The sequence below is a fragment of the Numenius arquata genome, chromosome 1 (assembly GCF_964106895.1).
Source record: "Numenius arquata chromosome 1, bNumArq3.hap1.1, whole genome shotgun sequence".
Classification (NCBI taxonomy): Eukaryota; Metazoa; Chordata; class Aves; order Charadriiformes; family Scolopacidae; genus Numenius; species Numenius arquata.
Genome location: NC_133576.1, coordinates 141861459 through 141887946, shown reverse-complemented (window position 1 = coordinate 141887946; position 26488 = coordinate 141861459). Strand labels below are relative to the sequence as shown.

The following is a 26488-nucleotide window of genomic DNA, read 5'->3' as shown; positions in this document are numbered from 1 at the left end:
CAAGCCCTGCCAGATAACCTCCCCTTTTAAGAGAAACGATGGCAGCAACTTACACAGGATACAGCAAAACTGGGGGGAAAAAAGAATCCGTCCTCAATACAGTCAGGAATTCCAGGAAAATACAGTGTACCCGGAATAAGTAAAAGCATACTAATTAACCGTTCTCACCCCCGAACGCTCGTTAGCTCATCATAAATATATAAAAAATTAAAAAAAAAAAAAATCAGCATAAAAGTCTACTTTCTCCTATAGATACCGCTGAACCTTAAGTGGTCCTGAAGGTCTTACCTCAAGCTTACCTCTGCTCCTCTAAATGCTCAACCGCACCTGCCCCAACAGCTGAGCCAGCCCCAAAGCTGCAGCCAACTGAAGGCCCAGCAGAGCTCCGATGCCAGGGTCACCCCGAAGCAGAATGAGCTCCCTGACCAGAGGGACCCTGCCCACCGCAGGGCCGTAAAGACAGGTTTTCGGAGGACTGATACTGGTTTCCGGAGGATTGATGGGGAACATTTGGGGTCCCGGAGGCCCGAGGGACCATAAAGCTTGCCCTGCGGAGGACTGACTGGCACTTCTGGGTGCCCCGGGGCACGGTATGAGATGGTACCGCAGCGCTAACGGCCGCTCTCGGGGGCGGGCAGCACAGAACCCATTCCAGATGGCAGGGAGCCCGTTGGAGCTCCGGGGGGGGGGGGTGTGTGTGTGTCCCCTTCTCCTTCGGACCCAGCGCAGCCCCGGCCTCTGCTCTGCAGAACCGCACATGGCGTGGCCAGGGGGGCCCTGAGGCAGGGCCGCTGCCCACGCGCGGCTGCCCACCCGCAGCTCCGGCCTTTGGCTGCCGGGCACCTGTGCCCCCTTCCTTGTCCCCCTCTGAGACCTCCCCGGGGTGATGAGCGGTGACCGCTCTCAGCCCGCTTCCCTCCACCCAGGGACCGTAACCACTTACCGGCGGGCAGGGCTTCCCGCTCTCTGCCCTGTCCCCGCTCGCAGCCCGGGCAGCCACAGCCATTGCCCCAGATTGGGAGTATTTATTTTTCCCAAAAAATTGGGGGTTTTCCCCAGTGCAGTCCCAGAATCAGGTACTTTTGTGCCACGGCGGCAGCTCCTGCTCAGTGTGCGCAGCCCCACGGGGGAAGGCCCCTGTTTGGGGGGGGCTTCAAACTGGGAGTGGAAAAGGGGGAAAAGGGGCAGTTTTTGAAAGCGCTTTTACGCCTTCAAGAGAGATTGGGGGGGGGGGGGCGGGTTTTAAATCCTTTCTATCCCTAGGCTTTCTTTGCAGTTTAGAACCTTATATAGCACAGGCATTTACACCTCTGTATCCATTTACAAATGTATATATATAGATAGATAGATAGAGAGAGAGATTTAGGGAAAATATGTTATCGTTTTACACTTAAATAGAACATCTGTTTAAGCTTAGAACTACTTAGACATTAACGCTTATTATGTAGACTATCTACTTAAACTATCTGCTTAGACATCTATTTTGACACTAAGATCTGTCTATAAATATTTTTTAATATATTTTTGTATTCTAAGGACTTTTTTGTAATACAGAACCACAGAATCATAGACAGGGTTTTATATAGAGAGATAGAGGGTTTTATTCTGAACTCGTTTTATATACATAAATATTATTTTTCCGCCTATATATAAGTGAGAGATTGTTCTCTAGTTCAACACCTGTGTGGGAAACGGATGCGGGGATTTTGCTTCAGCCATTTCATGAGTTCCAGCCATTTTGTGCAGGGAGGGATGACGTGGGGGAGGTTGGCTGTGAGGACACCTGAAGCCGGGTCAAGTAACTTAGAACAACAACTCCTTAAAAGGGAAGAATGTAAATTAGGCTTGTGATAGGCCAATGGATTGCGAGAGAATGTGAGCCCTAAAGTATCAAACCAATGGGAAAAGGGACGGGAGATCGGGTGACGGGGGAGACGGTATAAATATGTGAAGTTTTACAGCTGGGTGTGCTTCCCTTTGAGACGCTCTTCAGCTCGTGTGAACGTTTCTGTTGTTGTTAAAAAATGTTTTATATCTTTGCTTCGAAGACTTTGTGCTCTTTACATTCTACTTGTGAGCGAGCGTTTCTCACACCTCACACTCATTTTTGTTATTTTTAACACCCGCACCCACACACACTCCCCATGACGTTTTGGGACTGTGACCCACCTCTTTTAGGGGGGAACCCCGTGTGACCAAACGACCAGATGCAGGGCTGGCCCCTTCCCCTCGGGCGGCTTCACCACCGGCTGCAAACCTGGGCTGGGGCATCTATTGAGCAGCCCGAGACGCGGACAACGAGGCACCTGCAAAACAACAATCCCCAACTGTAGTTCAGCATCATCAAACAAAATAGCACTGAAGAGAGTAGAGGAATTCCCTCCGACCGAGGGACAGGACAGGAGCTGAGCTACAGGAGGGTTCTGGGGAAACAGCTCCGCTACGGCATGGCCTGCCAAAGCCATGTGGGCTCTTAAAAGTCAGTGCATAGACTAATTGATGCCATTTTGAACACGTTCTTAGCGTAACGGTGAACCCTCTGGCTGGTGCAGGGAAACGCCTGGCCCCTTCCTCCCAGTGCGGTGCAGGGAGATCACCCTGCGATGGGCAGGACCCAGCAGTGCCGTGACCAGAATGACGCTGAGGGACCCAGCGCTGCAGCTACAGCCCTCACGCTGCTGCTGCTCCTCTCGCTCGCTTAGTCAATGCGGCTGAGAGGGAAGGGTGAAACCTCGAAGAGCACAGGGAACAATAAAGAGCAAAGCTCGGTCGTTCGCTTCATGCTGAAAAGGTGTGCCTGTCTTTATATACATTCAATAAAAACACTGATACCGTAGAAGTGTTTGACTTGCCTTTGGCACTAATTGAGCTTGCACAGCTGTGCACCGATACCATCGCACTGTCCATCTCCAAAACACACAGTTATCATTTGACTGATATTTTTTTGTGCGCTACAAAACCAGGGTGGACATCTGCCTGGTGGCACTGCCCGGGAGAGGTGCTACCGGACTGATGGGGAAACGCGCCACTGGAAGCCAGGCAGAAATCAAGTACTTCACTCCATCGAAATAATTGGGAAAGATCCTGTAAGGTTCAGTCGCCTCTTTCTTTAAACAAGTACAACAAATACCTAACTGCTTAAGTACACCTAATCAGCAGTCTGCTAGAGCTATTTGGCAGTTGCAGTTTAAACAAGTCAGGGTGTAAACGATAAAAGGCATGAGAAAAGAAATGAGAAGCATTTCCGTTGCGGAACGTCTCTTTCCGACCGAAGTCAAAATGGCACACTGTAGGCTACGGACAAAGGACGTTCCTGGAACGCTCGACTCACCAAAACCACGTCAGGACTCGCCGTCACCAGTGACAAGGCTGCTGATGCTCCTTTTTTGGTGGCAAAGCCTGGAAAACAGGCAGAAACGCCGCCAGCTTGTCCCTGTTTGTCCACGCCTCTTCTTTGACCTCTTTTAGCACAGGTGCCAGTATCTCAGTAAGGCTTTTGAGTACTACCGCAAGAGATTTTTAAAATTTATCATTTTAAATGCATTAAAAGCATAAAGCGTTTATCAGCAAAACAAAGTCTGCTTCTTCTGAACACATGAACTCTTACGAACAGTTTTTCCCCTCTTTTAGCACACAATTATTTTCACAGTATCATTTAATAGATAGCACGCAGAAATAGGAGACTGTGCATTCAGGAAGACAAAATAAATGGAGGGAAGTAAGGTTTGCCCAGGCGGGCAAACAGCTGGCGGCTGTGGCTACTGCTCCTCCTGCCCCATGATGCAGGAGCAGCGGAAAGCCCTGCGCAGAGCCCACAGGGCCCGCCTGAAGAGGGAGGGCCGTTGCTGTTTAGCTTGGGTGTGTAGGAGGGTGGCGATGCCTGTGGGGGGAAAGAGAGGCGTAGGTGAGAGGCCGGAGAGGCAATGGGCAAGTTTCTGCCAGCCCCTGGCCACCCAGGGCTTTCCCCAGGGAGAGGTGGCTGGGCCAAGCTGCTCTCTACTTGGGGACCCACCTGGGACATCCTCGGCCACGTCCCTGCGGCCAAAGGAGGGTTGTGCCTCCTCTCTGCGCTCGGAGGGGACCTGCACAGGGAGAGGAAGAGCACGGGCAGGTGAGGGAGGGGATGTCAGCGGGACGACACAGAGAATACCTGGCATCTCCCGCCGCTCACAGCCTGGGGGCTGCGCCTGCCCCCAGCACCTCGGGATGCCCGATGCCGGCCCCCGCGCCCACCTCACCTGGTGCGGAAGGTCCCGAGCCATGGGAGAGGCCACTGCATCCCCTTCATTTTCTGATATTGGGATGAGAGGGGCTGTGCTGGCCTCTTCACCCAAGGGAGACTCTGTGTCCCGAGGTCCTGGACGTGGTGCTGCTGCTGTTTTGGTTTCCATGCTTTGTGCCTGGTTTTGCTGGGTCACAAGCACAGCCTTGCCCACAATCTCCATCACCATGTACAGGGCTGTCTCCTGCAGAGCATCCTCAGAGGTTTTGTGATCATCTTCAGACGTGGGAGAAGCCATGGTTGCTTCATGCTCACCCTCCGCTGGGACAAGAAGGGCTGTGCTGGCCTCTCCCCGAGCCTCTCCAGTCAAGGGAGACTCGGTGTCCTGAGGTCCTGCGGGTGCTGTTGCTGTTGTTGCTGCACCCATGCTTTGTGCCCGCTTGCGCTGGGTGACGAGCAGAGCATTGATCACAGCCTCCCTCACAACGCTCAAGGCTGCGTCCTGCAGAGCCTCATCCTCATAGTTTGGGGGGGGTGTATGGGGGAGCTTCCTGGCTCTCTGCCTCTGGGTCCTGCTCGCCAAAGGCCAGGACAGGCCTCCTCTTCTGTTGCGGGAGGCAGAGGCGAGCGGTGTCTAGCTAGGACAGGAGACTCTCTTTGCAGGTCTGCCTCCTCTATGTCCAGGCTGCTGGGCCTCTCCTGGGGACCAACACTGGGGTCCTGGAAGAGCTCCGGGACTGAGGAGCTGATGCAGATGTTGCGTATGTTGGTATCTTCCCTTTGGGACAGCTCTTTGTCACAGTGGTCTCCGCACTCCTCCTCCTTGGCCAGAGGCCCTGCCTTTTCCTCTGGGCTGTCCCGCTTCCACTGCAGGATGTCATCCCTGAGCTGGTCCCAGCTGGGCCTGGTGGGGGTCAGGAAGCTCCTCTCCAGCTCCTTCAGGGGCTCCATCTTGATGGACAGGATGGATGGCTCTTCCACAAAGCTCCTGTGGTGTGTCCACAGCAACCTCTCATTGAGGTTGCAGTTGACACACAGTGCTAACCTTGCTGGGTTGTACACTGTCTCTTGTCCCCGGCGCCCTGGCCCTGTGTCCCTGCCCGGGGAAGCTGGCGCAGGGGCCCTGCTGGCAGCAGCGGTGCCCCAGGCTTCACAGGGCTCAGGCATGGACCGAGCTGTGGGGGCCTTGCCACCACTGGCCATCAACACCTCCCCTGTTGTTGCTGTGATGGCCATGGCCCTGCTGTGTGTGAGGTCCCACAGTGCCGCTGGCTGGGTCCCAGGCTTGCTCTGAAAACTTTGCCCAGGACCTCATTGGTGATGCACCAGGCAGTGTGCTGCACAGCTGCGGTGTCGGCTGTGGGGCTGAGCGGGGAAAGCCTCACCCTCCTCAGCCTCGCAGCTCTGCCCCATTCGCTGCAGATGTCCCAAGCTGGTGGGACCGGCTGTCAGTGGCCGCTGGCTGCCACACTGCTGGCCGTTTCCCAGCCCCCGGCAGGCGATGCCAAGGCAGCTGCCAGCAGAGGTGGCAGCTTGCAGCCGGTGCTGGCGGGCCCCTGCAGCCGAGCTGTGGGTGCTGCTGCCTCGCTGGGGGGAGGTCTCCTCCTGCAGCACCACCCTGTTGCAGGGCAGTGACTCCCTGCGCGCCATACTGTCCATCTGCAAGAGAAGACGAGGAGAGAGGCTGTGTCACTGCGGCCCCTGTCCCTGCATCCCATCTAGAAGAGCTCCTGTGGCTGGGATCCCCCACCAGCTCCCAGGACAGTGCTCATCCCCCTGGGAGAGCAGTGGTCGCCCTGCAGTGACTCCCTGTGCGCCACACTGTCCATCTGCAAGAGAAGACGAGGAGAGAGGCTGTGTCACTGCGGCCCTTGTCCCTGCATCCCATCTAGAAGAGCTCCTGTGGCCGGGATCCCCCACCAGCCCCCAGGACAGCGCTCATCCCCCTGGGAGAGCAGTGGTCGCCCTGCAGTGACACCCGGGAGCACCCCTGGCACGCCTGGACTCAGCCTGCCAGGCACGGCACATGGGGCCCAGCTTGTGACAGGGGCTGAGCCCCCCTTTCTCCTCCTGCACCTCCCACCTGCCCATCGGCAGCTCCCGGGCTGGGAAAGACATTTGGCCCCATCTCCCGCAGGCTCTCTGTCTGTGTGCGGCGGCTCCCTGTGGCCAGTAAGGTCTCTGGCCAGGGGAGCTGTGGCAGCCTGTCCCAATGGAGGGACCAGGCCGGGCTCTGCCTGCCCTGCAGCGCTGCCTCTGGCAGCCTGTGGGCCACCTTTGGGCGGGAGGAGGAGAAGGTGTGGGATGGAGGGGGCTGCCTTGGCACAGTGGCCCCCACGCTGACAGCGAGCCCAGCCCCGGCTCCAAGGGGGGCAGCCCTGTGCAGCCCCGTCCCACCACCTCCTGCCCGGTCCCTCACCTGGTGCCTCTTCTGCTGGCTCGGCAGCCCCTTGTCGGGCTGGGAGTGGGCGTTTGCCTTTTCATTAGCATCTTCGGCATCCTTGGCCGTAGATCTGCCGCTGGCACCCAGGGAAATTGCTACTTCCAGAGGGAGCTGCTCTCCCGGGTGTGGGCATCCCAGGGCTCCTGCTCCTTAAATATCCCACGGTCACCATGGCCACCAGGCATGATGCTGTGACCCCATCATAGAGCCATGGAGATGCCCACGCCTGGCACTGGCTCTGCCCAGTTGTGCTGTGTCTGTGACCCGGCCAGGGCCGGTTCTGCCATGGCTGTGTCTGGCTGTGCTGTGACTCTGACTTGGCTGGGGCATCGCTTGCTACCCCCTCACGGAGGCCGTGGCAGGCCCCAGCCAACACCGTCACAGCAGCCTTCTGCCCCTGTGCTCCCTCTTCTCCAGGCTGAGCAGAGCCCGCACCCTCGGCCCCTCTGCCTGTCCTCCGGTGCTCCAGCTCCCGACCAGCTGGGGCCTCCTCTGGCTTCGCTCCACGGTGCCTGCGTCTGCCCATCCCTGGGCCACTGCTCGGCGCTTGCCTGCGCTGCACTTCCTGGGGTCCCCAGCAGCCCATTCCTCTGCTGTACACAACATAAATATGGATTAGTTTCAATGACTAATTACTTAATATCCTAAGCAGCGCACAAAGAAGAGCTGGACTCGAAGAGGGCGTGCGGGGTCTGAAAAGCACCTTTTCCCCCCACAGACCACCTCAGACATTGAGTTCAGCTGAACTTCGGGGTCCGACGTGACCAGACCCTCCGCCTCCGGGGAGCCTCCCCGCACCCCGCCCAGCCCCTGCTTTCCCCCGCAGCCCCCAACGCCCTCCTGACCCCCCTCTGCAAAACCAGCCAAAACAGCTTCTGCTCTTGGCCCCCAAACCACATCACTTAGTGCCCCTTTCTGAGACCCAAAACCCAGCTGCTGAGCCTCTGCTCAAGGCCCCAAAACGCCGGACTCCACCCCTGCTCCTGAGCCCAAAGCCACACAGCTCCCTCGTTTGTTTACCCGGATCCCCCCCCGCAACACGCCCCGGCCCGGCACCCTTTGCCGCCGCCGGAGCCCCCTGGGCCGCCGCTGCCACCCACCTGGGGAGGAGGCGCGGCGCTGGGGCCCTGTGGAACACCTGCAGTACCGCGGTCGCTCCATAGGCGGCAGCAGCGAGCGCTGCAACACCGCCTCCGGGTCGCCTCGCCGCGGCAGCAACGGCCGCGGCAGCAACGGCCGCGGCTCTGCCCACTGCACATGCGCGGGCCCGAACCGCGCGGCCCCCATCGGGACGCCGGGCGGCACCCACCGCGCATGCGCTTGCCGGGCAGCGGCCGCACACGGAAGCCCGCAGAAAACCACACGAAACCAGCAAGAAAAGTACCCCCCGTCCCGCGCCGCGGGGGCCGCGGCGGTAGCAAGGGCTACTCTGCGCCGCACACGCCCGAGACCAATGCAGCCATACAGCAGGCAGGACCGCAAAATTTATAGCTCCCGGCATGCCCCAGGGGAGCAGTATGGCCGACCGGAAACCCTGTGCATCGGACTACAGCTCCCGGCATGCCCCAGGGGAGCAGTATGGCCGACCGGAAACTTCACGCCCTTCCGCGCGAGGCAGCCGGCGCCGCTGCCGGACCCTGCGGGGACACTGTCCCCCGCTGCTGCCCTGCGCTCCCCAGCGCGGCCCCGGGTAGCCCCCGCCGCCGGCTCCGACACAGCGCGGTCCCCCCCCGCGCCACGCCTGTGTCACGGGCCCCGCCGCTCCATCCCGCAGTCCCCCTCACCTTTTCCCTCGGTGCACCCGCAGCCCCGCGACCGCTCCGCTCTCCCCCGCCTCACGCCGGCCCCTCCAGGGCCACCCGGGGCGGGGCGGGGCAGCACCGGCCCCTCCACCGGCAGCCACCCCTTTGCACGGAGGGGCCGTCGCCATCGGCCTCCCGGCCCGGCCCAGCCCTGCAGCTGGAGCCCAGCGGGAACGTGGGGCACCGCTCGCCCCCACCGCTGCACCTGCAGCCCCGCAATTTACACGCTCCCCCGCTGAGGCCCTGCCGAGCCCCAGGACCTCCCCAGTCTCCTCTGGATGCCGGACACCGGCCATTCCCAACCGCAGGAGGAGGGAGCTGGGTGGGACACGGAACCCAGGGACTGTCCCGCTCCCGCCTCTGCCAGCCCCTTGGGCACGCTCCAGGCCCCGCACTGGCCTTTGTGTGCCCCTGGCACAGCCAGCAGAAGCCACAAAGAGCCACGGAGGTTATTCCACCACCTCCTTCATTTCACACGGTTAGAGACACCTTCTCTCACAGAAGACTCCAAAGGCAATCTGATTTTCAGATGCCTGGATTTGGGGATCCAAATCGACAGCCTCAACCAATTTTGGAACCGCTTTAGAGATCTCCCTTTCTCCTTTTCTAGTTGATGCTCCAAGGAGTCTCTGTCTAGTCGTTTTCCATGGGGCTTTCCCCAAAACAAAAACCTCCCCGGACTAATTTGGTCATTCTGTATAAAATACATCTAGACAGAAGCGCATGTCTCTTCTCAAGATCATCCTCGTTTGAATGTTGTGCTCAAACACTGTTCCAAGCACAGAAGAAGACTTCAAATGTTAGCTGATGCAGAATCAACAGAGTTAAAGTACTGTTCAATAAAGACAGAAGAACAAGCACAGGAGCAGCAGATGAGGTGTGCAACCCCAGGCCATAACTGTCCCTCCTAACCCCACCTTTACAAAAGCATTCTGGACACAAAGCCTTTGTGGAAACGTTTTGCTGCTCCTGGACCTACAAGTAAGATGTCTTGCCACATGCAGCAGCACGGCTGAGTCCTGTTTGGTCCCAGTCAGTGGCTGGCCAGGATACTGCTGAGGCTCAACGAGACAGGCTCTGGGTTCAGGTGTGTCCCAAAGGAGAAGCAGTTCCCACCACCGCCAATAAGCACCAACTCCTTCTCGTTTGGCAGGAAGACACTACTATGGTTATGTAGCATTAATGGCCACTCCAGATGCTCCTAAAAAAGGAAAGGTAATTTTGAACACGCAGGATTGCAACACCCTCATAGAACGCTGCAGAGATATTTCACATCGTACCTTCATTAGAGAGGTAAGAATGGCCACACTGGATCCCATCTAGGGCCATTTAGTCCACTATACCACCCACAAATGTGGGCAAAAGCGGACACTAGAGAACACGGGAACAAGGAAACTATGACACACTCCTCTGGTACCTGCCACCCACCCAACAACCTGCCGTCCCCTTGGTTTTCAATGGGAAAGAATGTCCTCGTACTCCCAGAACCTTAATATTCTTCCTTCCAAGAATACAGCCAGTTGCTTTTTGAATCCATGTCAGCCTTTGGCATTCACACCGACACACCTGCAGCCACTTACTCAATGTAAACAAAGAAGTTCTCTTCTTTTAGATACAACTTTACTATAACTATACCTGTCCTCACTGCTATCCAACAAGAGTAGTTTATTTTATGTAAAGGATACTATGCCACTTACAACTTCTACTACAGAGAGTAAGAAAAAACAAAACTACATTTAAGTATACTTCATGCTTTATGTCCTCAGGAAAATGCTGCAAGGTCAGCCAGAGGCACCCATACTGCCCATTATAAAAAACAAACCCTTTTACATAAAGACATACATTTAAGATAAATAAAAACTTGTCAAGGAACAGAAGCTTTCTCACAGAATCAGAGTGGTTTGGGTGGGAAGGGACCTTAAAGCCCCCCCAGTGCCACCCCCTGCCACAGGCAGGGACACCTCCCACCAGACCAGGTTGCCCCAAGCCCCCTCCAACCTGGCCTTGAACCCCTCCAGGGATGGGGCAGCCACAGCTTCTCTGGGCAACCTGGGCCAGGCTCTCACCACCCTCACAGCAAAGAAGTTCTTCCCCACATCTCAGCTCAATCTCCCCTCTTTCAGCTTGAAGCCATTACTCCTCATCCTACCACTACATGCTCTTGTAAAAACTCCCTCCCCAGCTTTCCTGGAGCCCCCCACCTTGAGGGACTGGAAGGGGCTCTAAGGTCTCCCCGGAGCCTTCTCTTCTCCAGGCTGAACGCCCCCAACTCTCTCAGCCTGTCCTCCCAGCAGAGGAGCTCCAGCCCCCCCAGCATCTCCAGGGCCTCCTCTGGCCCCGCTCCAACAGCTTCGTGTCTTTCTTGTACTCCAGGCAGTATTATCACAGGTGAGGGCTACTCACAGATTTAGGCTAACTTTTGCCCAGAGTATCCAGCTCTGTGACATCACCTGTATGATTGTTCTGTACCGAATCAGAGACTAGTCACAGAACGGTTGTGGTTGGAAGGGACCTCTGAGTATCACCTCGTCCAACCCCCCCTGTTCAGAGCAGGCTCTGCTACAGCAGGGTGCTCAGTACCTTCCCCCTTCAGGTTTTGGGTATGTCCAGTGATGGAGACACCACAGCCTCTCTGAGCAACCTCTTCAGTGGTCAATCACCCTTACAGTCAAACATTTGCTTGTGTTTAAGTGGAGTTTCCAGTATGTCCACGCCGTTTTCTTCTCATACTTCAGGCAGCAGCTAGAGCATGCAGCAATTTCCCCCATGAAGTTTCTAATTAAATTATACCACAGACCTCCATAAAGACTAACTGAGGCTCTGGTTTGATCTGTTCTCTTCTTCCACAGACATCCTGAAAGTGCTCTGCTTGGGCCCAAGCTGCATTGTGCCCCCCGTGTCTGCAACAGAGCAGCTCTGTGCCCTCCAGTCTCCTGTGCACTCACTCTCCCTCTCTTAACACTATGATTTTCTCCGAGTTGGCAAAAGCACTTCAGAATTAGGTTCTACCTCAGGGGTATGTTTATTCCACTCACAAATTTGCATACTCTGCATTCCCCACTCTGTTTCAGGGAACAGCTCTGAAGTTACCACCTTCCTTCACACAACACTGTTCACCTTGAAAGAAAAATGTCAGTGCTTACCGCATTAATGGTATAGTCCACGCAGAGACCAGTTATTAAGTCAACGACAGTGACGCCTGGCACACAAGATGAGTGAAACCACACCCCACCAACAAGCAGAAGTTTTCCATCATGCACGTGTGCAGTATGTGAATACCTGCGAGTTCCAAATGAGGTTGAACTCCATTAGTAAGAGGGAGCTAGAGACAGGCCAAAGACTCACTGCTGAAGGCCTTCAACCTACCTTGGGATCAGAGGAGGATGTGTCTCTACTGTCTGCCACCGAAAGCCACCTTCAAGCTCCCTCAGAAAGAAAACTGAACCCAAGGGCTGCTCAGCTGCTCCCAGACCTCCTGCAATTAGTGCTCCTCCTTTCCAGCTACAGGCACTGTGAGAGTGACGGCTTTCTGGTCCTGGACCCTCAACAGGAATCTAGGAAAACACAAGTCCAAGGCTGAAGTTTGCCAAGCCAAGTGTTGTCTTCACCTCCAGGCTCTTAAACAATCTCTTCCTGTTGCACGCCCCTGTGGGAGGTGACATTCTTTCCTGCTATTGTTGCTGGAGGGGAATGGAGTAAGCATGATAGGGAACAATCAAAAAAACCCTAACCTACCCATGTTCCTCTAGGGATGGCCAAGCAGAAGTGTTTCCATTCATCATGGACCTCCAACACTTCTCTGGCCCTCAGTATATTTAATGTTGCTCACACCTGCACATTTATGAGAGGTAACTTCATTGCATTCGTGCATGCAAGACATGCACCTGAGAAACACAAGTTTACAAACTTGTGGAGAAAATTTCGGGGGCCACCTGGTCCATCTCTTTCTCCTAAAGCAAATTCAACTATCTCTGTTGTCATCTGGACAGATCGCTAGCTAATAGTTCCAGAGAGTCTGCAGTGACAAGAATCCCTCCCCTCTTCAGGCAGTCTATTTCAGCATTTCACTATCTTCAAGATTGTCCCCGTTTGAAGTAAAACAGAACCAACTTTCTGTTCAGTGATTTTACGTCTTAGCCAGGCCTCTTCTAACTCTCTGAAATTAACGGCGTATCGTGGAGAAAACTGCTCGTTCTCAGAGTGATCAGAACAATGTCTGTGCTACGTGCCAAGGAATGGTGTGCAGAGAGGCCCTTGCTTATCCTCATTGCTGTTAACAACCAAGGTCAGCCAGTTCCGTTATTTGCCCCGTTGGAGGGTCGGAAACGGAAAAGTGTAGAGGGGTCCCACCTGTGGGGAGGAGGGGACAGGAGACGTGACCCAAACCTGACCAACAGGGGTATTCCATCCCATCTGCCCCATGCTCAGTATAAAAGCTGAGGGATCAAAGGGTCACCTCTGGAACTCTCTTCCTTCAATGGCCAACGTCTGAGGAGGACCCTGTCTCTTCCTCTGCCTTTGATCCCGATCCCAGCATTCCTGACTCCACATCCAGAATCCAGCTCCTGTCCATCACCAAGTCCAGTCTGGGACTTTTCCCTATGTCTGCTGGTGATATGATTGTCATCCTGGGAGCTTGATACAGTTTTGTTTATACTGTATACTTTTTTTTTCTTTTCTTATTATTTATTATTTCATTATTTATTAATATTTTCATTAAAGTAGTTTAGTTTTTTTCTAAACTCATAAATCTCTTTTATCTCTTCCTCTCCTCTCTTTTCCTAAGAGAGGGAGGGAGAGGGCACCTGTCGTTCTGACTGGTCACTCCGGCCAAAACCACAACAAAGATTAATAGCTTTTCTCAGTGTCCAATGGAAGTCGCCCTTTCTACAAATTCCTTCTACTACTCAAAGCAAAAATGGAGAACAACTTGTTTCTCCTCTCTGCAACTATATTTTACATATTTGAAGATTTATTGCTATCTTGAATCTTCTCCAGACTCAACAGCTACAAGTCCTTCAAAACCTTCCCCTGGAAGGTGCATGCTCTCGTGGTTCCCACTGCACACCTCGAGAGGGCTGTGCTGCATCCTGTCCCCTGCAGAGACGAGCATCGCTGAAGATGGAGCTGCAAAGGGGGTCAGAGCTGGGGGGAGCATTCCTGGGCCTTTTGTGCCAGCCACTGGAGCAAGTGAGGGTCCATCAGGAGCTGGAAGGGCCACCGAGCTTGGGAACATCTTTATGGCTCTCAAACACTTTGTCTGCAGGGTGCCGGCTACTGGGGAGGGGGACAGCGTGAGTGAATTTGGGAACACGAGCTGAGTTAGATGGGAGATGCGAGCAGGGCTGGGCATGGGGCAGGAGTGGAAGTCTCAGTGCCAGACATCTGGGACAAGACCACCACAGGTGACAAGACCTGGGCACCTCCCAGATGCAACTATTTGGGCTCCCAACACAGCAGCACACACTGAGGAAGTGAAGGCAACTTCTACTGCCCAGGGCCTCCCTAAGTTCTTACCCCAGCGCAGGAAAGATCCCGAGTGTGCAGGAAACACCAATCCCCAAGCACAGGCTCTGCAGCAGAGCGGCCGCCATACAGGAACAGGTACTTCTCCCCTACGGAAAAGGGACAACCAGATGGAAAGAGAAGTTAGAATTTGGTATGTCACAAAACCAAAGATTTCTCTTTGCACAGAAGGGAAGCTGACCAAAGACAGAAATTAATGCAGTCAGGCAGGAGTTTTATACACTATGTATTACGACACCCTACAACCTGATGAACATTTCCAGACTTCAGCAATAAATGCAAGAAATTGCTTCATAGATAAAGGAATTACGCCTGTATCTAGGTCTTTTATAAGACACATGGAAGACAATATTTTTACTAAGAAGCTGTTTCTTCACGTTTGTGGTCATTCAGGAGGCCCTCATCATCCACTTATTTATGTAGTCTCTGGATGTTTAGGGTCTGAATGGAAATCACACACTACAGTCTTAAAACCAAAATAAAATGTGTTTTTTAAAATACCTAATAGACTCAAGGAATGAAAATTTAAGCAACAGAAAGATTACACCTGTAGAACTAATAAAATTAGAAAACAGTAAGTACATAAATCATAGCAACACAATGACATCTATTTATCCCAGGAAAACAGATAAATCCTCATCTGTAATAGAAGTAATTATCCCAAGGTATCCCTTGTACAGGTTCTGTAACAAATCAACCACGTACTAATGGCATAGAGAACTGAAGTCCTGCTGTTGGATAAACCAAGTCAGTTGCTCAGTTCAGGAAACTCAGCTGAGATTGCTCACTCTTTCCCTTTTGTAAAGATTTTGTAAAGCCTCTCACAAGTACTTTTGGACTTGGCAAACAAAAAAGGCACAAGAACTGGGTAGATATGATAAGAAAAATACATTAACATAAAGATTAAACCTAGGGGAAAAAAAAAAACCCACCACTAGAACAAAATCTTAATGAAATGTAATTGGATTCTGTAAAGTGGTGACGAATCTACCAGTATCATATTCTTTCCAAAATAGCCTGTACTACATAAAAAGTAAGGCTACATCATGACAATCTGCCTTTCAGACCTCACTGTCTGGACAGGACTGCCCCATATATTCTGGAATTTGTACATACCCCCATATACCTACAGCCATTTTCGCTCTTTCCAGGCTTTTTACCTTTGAATGTGACTTCAGTTGTGCTGTGTCTCCAACGCAAAGCAGCTGGCTCAGCAGCAGGCTGCACACTTACAAGCTCCACGGTAACGTCCTCTGGCTCCGAGGCACTACAGGTCTCGGGGAACTTGAGCCACAACATTCCCAAGCCTGGACTTGATGGGGATGTTCGTCCTCCTACCACCAGGGCCAGACCATTTGAGAGACAGGACACGGTGTGGTACAACCGCTCATCTGCACAGATACAAAGCATCACGATTCACACCAATCTCTCTCCCATGAAATTTATACAACCATAGAATCATTTAGGTTGGAAAAGACCCTTAAGATCATCGAGTCCAACTGTTAACCCAGCACTAAGAAAAACCACCGCTGACCCACGTCCCTCAGCACCACACTTGCCCGGCTTTGAAATCCCTCCAGGGATGGAGGCTCCACCACTGCCCTAGGCAGCCTCTTCCAAGGCTGAACCACCCTTTCCAGGAAGAAATTGTTCCCAGTACACATCCTTAACCTCCCCTGGGGCAATTTGAGGCCATTTCCTCTTGTCCCATGGCCTGTTCCTTGGGAGAAGAGACAACCCCCCCGGATACACCCTCCTTTCAGGGAGCTGTAGAGGGCAAGAAGGTCTCCCTTCAGCCTCCTTTTCTCTAGGCTGAACACCCCCAGCTCCCTCAGCTGCTCCTCACAAGGCTTGTTCTCCAGACCCCTCACCAGCTCCATTGCCCTTCTCTGGACACGCTCCAGCCCCTCAAGATCTTTCCTGTTGTGGGGGGCCCAAAACTGGACCCAGCCCTCAAGGTGAGGCCTCCCCAGTGCCCAGTCCAGGGGCATGGTCACTGCCCCAGTCCTGCTGGCCACACTGTTCCTGACATAGGCCAGGATGCTGGTGGCCTCCTTGGCCACCTGGGCACACTGCTGGCTCATATTCAGCCCCTGTTAACCAACACCCCCAGGTCCTTTTCCATGGGGCAGCTCCAGCCACTCTTCCCTCAGCCTGGAGCATCCATGGGGTTGGTGTGACCCAAGGGCAGAATCACAGAATCTTTGGGTTGGAAAGGACCTCTGAGACCACCGAGTCCAACCATACACACACAAAAGACCCCCACAATCTTGGCCACTAGAGCATGCCCTGAAGTGCCACATCTACACGTTTCTTAAATACCTCCAGGGATGGTGACTCCACCACTTCCCTGGGCAGGCTGTTCCAGTGCCTGACCACTCTTTCAGTAAAGTAATTCTTCCTAAGGACCCGACACTTGTTATTCAGAACCTTCAGATCTCTTTGACTGCCAGCACAGTTGCATTGTGACATCACTTTTCCGTAAGACATTATTTTGTTGTTAGTACAAAAACGTCTTCCAGAAACTTGCCATCATTATGGGAACTCACCCCATCTTTTATCAGGGTTTTCCTTTCTTACGCAGCCAGCTTTCCAGCAGCCTGCATGCTTAATTAGCACATGAAAATTCCTCATACGGCAGTGATGTCCATCCTCCTCCCCAAAACCTCCAGTGGTGAGAATCACGTTGGGTTTTATAAGAACAGAGTGGTGACCGTAACGTCTCAGGCCAGAAATCCCGGAGCGCATTGGACATGCTGCCACAGGAATGCTCCCAGCCGTCCCAATAGGACCATCACGACGAGGAACTGTAAGCCAAAGAGAACCAAAGAACTTCTGCACAAACAAGAACCAAGGACTACATTTTAAACGAGAGATTAATCAAGTCTGTTCAGCTTTTCAAGAAGAAAAAATTGTGAGGCAGGTTGCCAGAGGTGCCCTAGAAATCAAGCTGTAGTGGCTTAAAATACCACTGCGCCAACTTCCAGCTTCTGCTCCCTGCTGCCCAGCTCCTGACACAGCTCTGAGACCGCTCTGACAGGGTGGGGGCGAGACCGGCCAAGAGACTGCAGCGTCTCAAACTGCTGTAGCAAGACAGGAATCGCTGCAACACCTTCAAAAGCAGTACCCTTCTGATGAAGACAATATTTGGCTACTTAAATAGCAAAGAACAGCAGAAAAAGGACAAACACCTGGAAGTTGGATTTCAAAGTTTCTTTCTAGATTTTCTACTTTCACAAAAGCATTGAAATAAAGTTCTAAAGCATGATGAATAATCTCTGTTAACTCCAATGGTCCTATTATAAGAGAACATTCACTCATCCAAAAAAGGCAACATACAGATTTAAAAGCATTTCAGAAACAAAAATACTACACGTACAATTCCACACACAGGATAACAAAGCACAAACTTTGTGCCACGCTCCCGAGTGCTCTGCTGAACAGTACTTTCACAGAATCACAGAACCTTCATGGTTGGAAAGGACCTCTGAGATCACCGAGTCCAACCATACACACAAAAGACCCCCGCAATCTCAGCCACTAGAGCATGCCCTGAAGTGCCACATTTTGATAGTGCAGAAGTAAAATATAAGCTTTCAGGAACTGGAAGGATAGAATGGCTTAGAGAGCCATGCGTGGAGGGAAGCGGGAATAAATTGAGAAGGGAGAGTCTGTGGGATCCCCAAACAGAGCAGCAGGGTGGACTGGCACTGCAGCATCCCCAGTGTCACCAGAAGGAAGAGCTGCTCAGGCTGGAAGGCTCAATAAACTGAACGAATGAGACTGATCAGACCCAGCAGAGTCAGGAGGTGGCCCTCGCCACGCTATGGACAGCAGAACCACTGTTAGAAGGATGGAGAAAGCTACTCAGATGGCAGCATCCCATCTGCTCCTTCCAGGGTTTTACTGTCTCCTAAAGTCTCTCAGAGAAGCCTGCACGGGATAAAAGAATTCTATGACAACTAGTGAGTATGTACCTGTCATATTGGGTAACAATGGAGTCCAGGAAGGTTCCATCCCCTTTGATGCAGTCAGGACAAAGTAATGAGAACATTTCAGATGCCATTCCTGTAGCAGGCCCAAAGGAAAAAACAAAAACAAACAATTGCCCTCAAAATTTTAAGAGGAAGCAGCCGTAAGGATCTCAGAATGGCCAGGTGATCAAATCAAAGACCAGCCGAACCTAGCACTGTCTCCAACAGTGGCCAAAATCAGAAGACTAAAGTTGAATCTGAGAAAGAGCAGGCGTGTAAATACCTGCTTCACCCCAACCTTCAAAAATTTACAGCTCAGGGATTTTCTAAGCAAGAAGCTGTATCAAACAATCCCTGATGGATTTCTCATCCATAAACCTATCCAGTTGCTCTTTGAACTCACATAAACTGTTATTGTCTGTAACACGCTGTGACAAGGAGTTCCGTAGCTTGATTATACATTGCATGAGGAATTTTTTTTTTTTTTTTTTTTTTTGAATCAGCTTCCCTTTCTGCTTCCCAGTTCTGATCCTAGGCAAGAGCAAGGGCTGTATACCAGAGGGATTAAGGTTTCTTAAAGGTCTTTTCTGTAAATGGTCCCAAAGAAATCACAAAAATTCAAAGGTGCCACTTGGTCTCTGCTGGCGGATAATACATAAATATGATTTCCAGCCTGGCCTTGGAATCACTCAGAGGCAGAAGCCCAAGCAGGAGGACTGTACGGGATAGTACCTCTGGCTTTTACAGACATGAAGGAATTGGTTACGTTCATTCCCATAGGGTGGGATATATCAGGTAACTGCGTAGCTAGAAGGCATAAACATGAACATAAAAGGCCAAAAAACCACAATATTAGCATCATTGGCCCAACTTCTACCAGAAGAGCATCTTTTGAAAAGTGATATCCAAAAATGAATATAAATACTGAAAATGGAAGAATCCTCTGTTTGTGGGTCAAGACCTGGATCTTACTTTCTCTCAAAGGCTAATTGTGGAGTTATCTGGTATCACACAGCCTACTCCTATGCACATTTTTCTGCTTGGACTTGTGCACGTTAACCTCCTCTGTAAGGGCAACGATAAAAAGTCTTTACTTTCTCCCTGTAAGAGCAACTGCCCTGATCTACAATAATTCTCAGAGACATTTCTACCCCACTTTGCAAACCTGGCAGCATCTTTCAGTCATCACTTTTGCATCCATGTAGCAGAGCAGATCCTGCAAGTTGGCAATATAAATGCAAGCCCATTGTTTTCATACTGCAGAGTGCTACATTTCTAGAGAGAAATATAAACAGAGAACCACAAAATCCAAAGGGAAACTTCTAGTAAGAATCCTACAGGATATTTACCTCAAAATGACTCAGTATCTTTCACTTTTCTTCTAGACTTTACGTAGCTGCAAACTTTGCCAGCAGTTAACATAAAAACAGCACAGAATACTGTCATAGTTAAATTTCAATCGTTAATATAGGAACGGCTGTACAAAGTCAGACCAAAAAGTACCTGAAACTAGAAACCTGTATGACAAACAGTAATAGCCTAGAGAAACGCAGAGAGCAGGACAAGTGCATCTACTGCTCCCAGGAGTGCTCCCAACCATCTGCAGTCAGGAATCTCACATCAAGTGTATTATTACGTATTCAGCAATCCTCAACAGACTTCTCTTTCGTTAAAATACTCGCCCCTTAGACCCATGCAAACTTTTAGCATCTACAACATCTTTTATGCCTCCAGCTAGTTTGCTGTGCCAAGACCGTCTCCCTGAGAGACTACTCACTGAGGAAGGAACAAGAAGCTTTTCTAACACCAAAAAGAGTTTTCTTCCGATTATACTTCACGTAGACATTCCTCTGGGCTCTGCATTAACAGAGTTTGATTCAAGATCCTTTCTGCCTCCATGAGCAGCTGTGCCTCAGCAGCTCTTGTACACAAGAAACTGCAGACCCCTTATCGTATCAAAGCCAGGTCCATAGTGCTCAGAATAAAGGAGGCTCACCTCATATTCATCAAAAGGCTCCAGAGCTTGCACTCTTTTCTGCTCATCTTCTGGAGTACAACAGGTGAAAAACTCATTCATATCCATGACACTGCACTCAGTCCAGCCCTAAAATAGAAACCCCTCAAAATTATTACCTCTGGAAGGATAGAGACTCACTTCACACAAGAAAACAAGGACCCTAAATTAAACACCTGCCTTTAAGACTGTCTAGCTGGAACAGCATGAGCCCAGAATCTGGTGAGGATAGGTCTCTTACCTGTAAAGCTCTCAAGAACTTAATTTATTACATCAAAAGTCTCAGAGGAACCGACCTTGCCTTAATCCCATACCAGAAAGTAGGCTGCAAGTTGGTTGGAAGGACCTTCAAGTGACTAATCATGCTACTAGAGAAGGTGGCATCTCAGCCTTGGCCCCGTTTCCTTCAACCCGTAACTGACACAGCTGATGACTTCCAAAATTAGTTAATGTTACCATCTTTCCCAGGTCAATTATGCTTCATGTGTGCCCTAGAGCTGCAGGTATTTACCTTTTCAAAAAAGCGCCTCTGCTGTGCCTTGCAGTCCGGGTACTGCGCCAAAGAATTCAGTGTGGAGTTCATCTGGCTAAAATGCTGCTGCATGACACGTCCAAAGGGGTCCTCTGGGTGCATCTGCTCGTACAGCAGAAAGCACACCCGAGAGAAACGCTCTGCCGCCCACCAAATCACATCATCCGACCTGTCAGGCAGATTGGGCATAAGAAATTAAATAACTGAGGGCCCATCTACCAAATGGCAGAGGCAATATATCTCCCTGCAGCACCATAAAGTGTGCCACTAAGGCCTCCTGACAGAGGAAATACACAAACGAGAACCCTGTGCTGGGAACTTATGAACATCTCCTCCCTGACATGTGCAGAGAATTCAAGGGATCAACAAGAAACTCAAAAATCACTCATTCAAGGTTTTTCTTCTTCTTTTTTTTCCTCCCTTTTAGGATGTCATGTGGATGTCAATTATCCCATTACAATTATGATGTCAGGAGCTCTTTGGGACTTCCACAGAATTCCTGAGGCTTTAGTTACAAGACAGCAGGTCTCCCAGCCCCGGGTGACATCAATACAAAGAAGGTTGTTCTTTTCATTACACCACCCAGCTAACAGAGAATGAATCCACTGACCTGCTATTTTCCATGTAGGTGAGCACCACCTCTGCTATGAAGAGGGTGGGGATGTCCTTGTCCAGTCCTGCTTCCTCCAGGGCTCTCTCCAGCTCAGACAGATCTGATAAATCCACTCCCAATAATTTATAATCCTCTCCAGAAAAGGTAATGACTCCTGGGAGACAAAAATAATACAATCTCACGACAGCACTGAAGCAATCATAAAATCATTATGGTTGGAAGAGACTTTTAACATCATCAAGTCCAACTGTTAACCCAGCACTGCCAAGTTATCACTAATCCATGTCCCTCAGCACCACATCTACACTCCACCACTGCCCTGGGCAGCCTCTTCCAAGGCTGAACCACCCTTTCCAGGAAGAAATTGTTCCCAGTACACATCCTTAACCTCCCCTGGGGCAACTTGAGGCCATTTCCTCTTGTCCCATGGCCTGTTCCTTGGGAGAAGAGACCAACCCCTCCTGGCTACACCCTCCTTTCAGGGAGCTGTAGAGGGCAAGAAGGTCTCCCTTCAGCCTCCTTTTCTCTAGGCTGAACACCCCCAGCTCCCTCAGCTGCTCCTCACAAGGCTTGTGCTCCAGACCCCTCACCAGCTCCGTTGCCCTCCTCTGGGGACTACTGACTAGGACTTGTTCAATGGCTCACAGGAGCCAGGCACCTCACTCTGTAGCTGTCTTCCATCTGTTTTTAAATTGATTATTACAGTCTAAAAGTAGTGGCTTACATATGTCCCTACTGTATCTCATTCCACATTTTCCAGACCATTCCGGTACTTCCTTCCAGTCCCTAAAGGGGCTCCAGGAAAGCTGGGGAGGGACTCTGGATGAGGGAGGGGAGCCCTAGGAGGAGGGGGAAGGGTTTGACACTGAAAGAGGGGAGATGGAGATGAGATGTGGGGAAGAACTTCTTTGCTGTGAGGGTGGTGAGAGCCTGGCCCAGGTTGCCCAGAGAAGCTGTGCCTGCCCCATCCCTGGAGGGGTTCAAGGCCAGGTTGGAGGGGGCTCAGAGCAACCTGGTGTGGTGGGAGGTGTCCCTGCCCAGGGCAGGGGGTGGCACTGGGGGGGCTTTAAGGTCCCTTCCAACCCAAACCATTCTGTGATTCTACGATTTCACCACTGAACTGCCCCTTAGTACTTAGCTGGCATAATAATCCCTTCAGCTCCACTTATATTCTATAATAGTTTCATAAGGCTCATTTTTTCTTGTCTTGGAGAGGGGAAAAAAAAACAGTCAGGTAACATAATGACTAATGTTTTATCACTCAAGACACCTAAGAGTCATACCTTCTCTCCTACCCATGATGCCCATAAATGACAGTATGATTTAGGTTGGAAAGGGCCTTTGAAGGTCATCTAGTCCAACTCCTTGCTCACAGCAGAGTTACCTGTATCAGGTTGCTCAAGGCTTTCTCCAGCCAAGCTCTGTCACCAAGGCTGGAGATTCCACTACCTTTCTGAGCCATCTATTCCCGTTTTTAACTACTCACAGGGCAGGAAAAAAAAATTAAAAAAAACGCCAAACAGTTTCATTATACGTAACTGGAATTGCCTTTCTTGCAACTTGCAACCATTGCCCCTGGACTGTTCACTTGGTGCGTCTAAGAAAAGCCTGGCCCCACCTTTCCTACACTCTCCCATCAGGCAGTTGAAGACTGCAGTAGGAGCCACCTCCCGCCCTCCCAACCTCCTCCTGTTAGGGCTGAACAAACCCAGATCTCTCAGCCTCCCCTCCCATTTCGTGTGCTCCACCCCTTTATCCTTCTCAGGGCCTCTCACTGGACATGCAGCAGTTTGTCACTGTCTCTGTACTACTGAGCCCAAAGCTGGACACAGGACTTCAGAAACTGTAAGAGAAAGAAACCGAACTTGATTTGATATAATCTTCTCCTGACAAGTCCATTCTGGCAGCTATACATCTTCTTGTTATCTCCCAATTCTTACAAATTATTTATTTGTTCCAAAATCTTTCAGAAAACATGCATGCTTTTCATCTACAACTGCATAGTTCCTCTACCATCATACATCACTTTTTAAAGGCTGAAGTTATGTTGGCTTCTTCTAAACATTTAGTCTCTAGAAAACTTTCCCTAAATATCTTACCTAATCCTTCCCCTCCAGTATCCCCCACCAGTGCTGACAACTCCTTCGTTCTTTTGATGAGAGCAGCTTTTTGGCATGCCACATTTGGGAAATCCACCTCATATACCACAGTGTGATGCAGAAGACCTATGTCCTTCAAACGGAAGTACAAGGAGTCAAAGCCAGCGCCTAAGGACACGATCTGCAGAGAAAGTATCAGAAAAAAAAAAAGTTATACTCAACTCTAGAAGCATCCTGAGCACCTAGGTGTGAAAAATATTCAGTAACATCATCTGTAGAGTGACAAAAATCAGGCAATCTTCTGCAAGAGGTAGAAGAATTTTGTGTAGGTATTGCCCCTTCCCAGATATTTCTGTCAAAGCAACAAATTACCAGCCAGGTTCTCTGGGAAAGGATCACAACAGATGCACTAAGAAGCTACCACAGAGCCAAGAAGACTTTTCACATGTAAGGTGGAAACTGCCAGTACCCCCAGAGAAAACACACCTGTGTCCTCAGGTGGCTTTGGGTCTTCAGCAGGAAGTCTCGAACACAGTGATCTACAGCACGGGCACGGATGTAATAGCCCCTGGGGAATGAAATACAGTTGTAACCGCTGTCCGAGAGCCCTACTTCTCCAGCACTGGCATCCTCCACTTCAAAAAACCCGATTTTTTCTCTCTCAGCTTCTACCCACATGTACAGACCTGCACTGGGAGATGTCTGATGATTTTGTCATATCTACAGTTTGTTAATAAATACAGATCTCCTGTTTGTAGTAAGTGTATTAACCAAGAAAACTACAGATAACCCAGAAAACTGTGTAGATATCCCAGCTGAACCTGTTCCACTTTGCATAAATAAATATTCACTGGATGAAAAAGTATGGATCCAGACACTCAGGATACTCCCCTACAATGTGGGTGGCCAATACCCGAGTTCCTGCCCCAAACCAGATGCCAAAACAATGTAAAATTAACTCTTTTACTTACAAGGAGCTTTAGGAATAACAAAATTAACATCAATGTGTGCAAATGCAGTGAGAGGGGAACAAAAAATGCAAGAGAAACAAAGTCAGGAAAGGAATTTCATTCCCTGTTTTTGAATGAAGGGAACTAAGTCTAACTCCTGGGAAGTGTCCACCATTTGCCTGGTCTGTCAGGGACTGGTGCCCCTTGTGCCGTGGCACACTCTGTTAGTTTCATCCTGCCCCCACCAGCCTTACCAGTTCTACCACCCACTTTAACAGCATGTTATCACCCCCGTGCCTTGCAGGGACTAAGGATTTCACTAGATACTCTAAGAGGTCCCCAAATTCACAGTGACAGTGTTGACAAGTGCAATACCTAACTCTTTCAATGAATTTAGTTTGGCACGGCACCGTCACGTGAAGAGTCCGCACAGGCTCAGATTCCTGCCCTGACGAGCAACACTCGTCCCCATGGGCCTGCAAGCTTCTGCTCGAATGCTGCTTTGGGTTTTCCCACAGAAAACTCCTTTGGCAATTCACGGTCACTTTGCATTAAACTAATTGCCTCACACTGCGTAAACTCCACCACTGAGCCAGCACAGAACCCTCCACACACACACATTAAAACATTATGTGTGTGTCCTGCAAAGCTCCAAAGACGACCTACTGGTCAGACACCACCGATTCCAAAGATAATATTGTTTCCCTGAGCCACCAAATACCTCACTGACATTGTACCATCCTTGAGAATTAATGAGAAAACCAGTGATGTGCTAACATTTTTAGCGCGTTAGTTCTCAAATCTCATCTGAAGTAGTTTTCAGCAGCATTGAATCCTGGAGTCAATGTGGGAAAGTAACACAAGATTGGCGAGGAGGACTGTAAATACGCTCAAGTGACTCGCATGTGGGGTGCTGGAAAACATATATCACACTAATTGTTGCTTAGTTCTGTGGGCTCAACAAGTAGGACATCTGCACTTAGATAACACAGGCCTGGGATGGACTCAGGGGCACTTTATCAAACACGCCTGAGATTCCTGCCCTGCTGTTGAAGAGATCAAAGCACAGCGGAAAACTCTGCCTGCCAGAATCCTTGAAATACAGGCCCAAACAGCAAGTGGGAGCTCTCTCGCTCTCTCACTCCCTTGCTAACAAGGACTTTCTTGCTAATAAGGACTTTCGCTGCGTGGTGCCTGCGTCCCCTGCTTGCCTGCCTCTGCCCGGGTGCTGCTTCAGAGGTTCCCTGATCCATGAGGGATTGAGATTAAATTTGTTCTTTGCTCTTAATCCATGGTTTTGTGGTTGTTCCTGTGTCCTGCCTGCATCGGCTCACACAGTCAGGAACAGGTCCGGTGACACGTTTTACTCAGGACAAAGCTTTCAGGTTTTGCCCATAACCCTCATGAAATTGCACCAACAGTCTAGAAAGGTGACATGACCGAGAGCGCGAGCCCTGTGAGGTGCCACCGCCACTACACGCACCCTCCTCAGAACGCTTTAAAACTGCTGTGCCTTAAGCAGCAGCGACACCCCCGGAGCCCGGGGAACGGACCGGGCCCCTCTGCCGCCAGCGGGGCGCCCGCTCCTCACCGGTGGATGAGAGGGGCTCGCCGCCGCCGCCGCCCCGCCAGCAGCCGCAGGAACCGGTCCTGGAAGTAGCCCCGCGCCGCCGCCGAGCTCTTGCTAACGGCGCTGCTGCCGCCGGTGCCCTGCACCTGCCGGGACAAGGACACGGCGCTGGCGCAAGGCCCCGGTGCTCCCGACCGGCACCGCGGGCCGAGAAGCGCCCGGCCTACCGGAGCGGGCCGGCGGGGCCGAGCAGCGCCGAGGGGAGGGAAGGGGAGGGCAGCTCCCGCCGGCGCCACCGAACCCCGTCCGCGCCCCAGCCTCTCCCCCCGCCTCTGCCTCCCCTCGTCTCCCGAAGCCACCGGGCCGGGTCCCCCGCGCGAAGGGGCAGCGGCACCCGGCTGGGGGTCACTCACGGCGCCGGGGCGGGGGCCGCACGGACGGCCGCGGCCCATCCTGCGCGGAGCGGGACGCCCCAGCGGCGGGAGGGGGGGGCGGACGCCGGGCGCAGGCGGTGACGCGACGGGCGCAGGCGGTGACGTACCAGGGGCGGGGAGCTGCCAGCGGAGGGCGCCCCCTGGCGGTCTCGCCCCGCCCGATCCCGGGCGACGGGCCCGGACCGGCCGCCCCCGCGCGGGACCCCGGCCCCGGGGCCCCGGCCTGGCCGCCGCGCTGCCAGCGCCGCCGCCGCACTCGGCGGACCGGCGAGCGCAGTCCCGGACCCGGGTCCGCTAGCGAGGGAGGGC

The 26488-nt window shown here is 51.9% G+C and overlaps 1 protein-coding gene across 1 annotated transcript; it reads right to left on the bottom strand.

The window, feature by feature from the left end:
* Nucleotides 1-8993: 8993 nt before the first annotated feature.
* On the bottom strand, nucleotides 8994-26249 carry LCMT2 (leucine carboxyl methyltransferase 2). Its single transcript, XM_074149150.1, has 14 exons — nucleotides 26159-26249; nucleotides 25767-25891; nucleotides 23712-23793; nucleotides 23226-23406; nucleotides 21124-21280; nucleotides 20493-20682; nucleotides 19964-20071; nucleotides 17971-18061; nucleotides 16543-16800; nucleotides 15154-15384; nucleotides 13985-14082; nucleotides 11834-12021; nucleotides 11611-11746; nucleotides 8994-9668 (listed from the first exon to the last, which is right to left on the bottom strand). The coding sequence occupies exons 1-14, from the start codon at nucleotides 26195-26197 to the stop codon at nucleotides 9501-9503; spliced, it is 2052 nt and encodes a 683-aa protein (XP_074005251.1). The 5' UTR covers nucleotides 26198-26249; the 3' UTR covers nucleotides 8994-9500.
* Between the last annotated feature and the right edge of the window lie 239 nt (nucleotides 26250-26488).

Excerpts from the sequence above, each read along its gene's own strand:
- LCMT2 (XM_074149150.1), bottom strand. The coding sequence starts at position 26,197 with ATGGGCCGCGGCCGTCCGTGCGGCCCCCGCCCCGGCGCC. Across the intron at positions 14,083-15,153 it reads AACTGAAGTCACATTCAAAG|GGGAGAAGTACCTGTTCCTG; the intron begins GTAAAAAGCCTG and ends CCTTTTCCGTAG. Across the intron at positions 11,747-11,833 it reads CATCCTCCTCTGATCCCAAG|GTATTCACATACTGCACACG; the intron begins GTAGGTTGAAGG and ends TGGAACTCGCAG.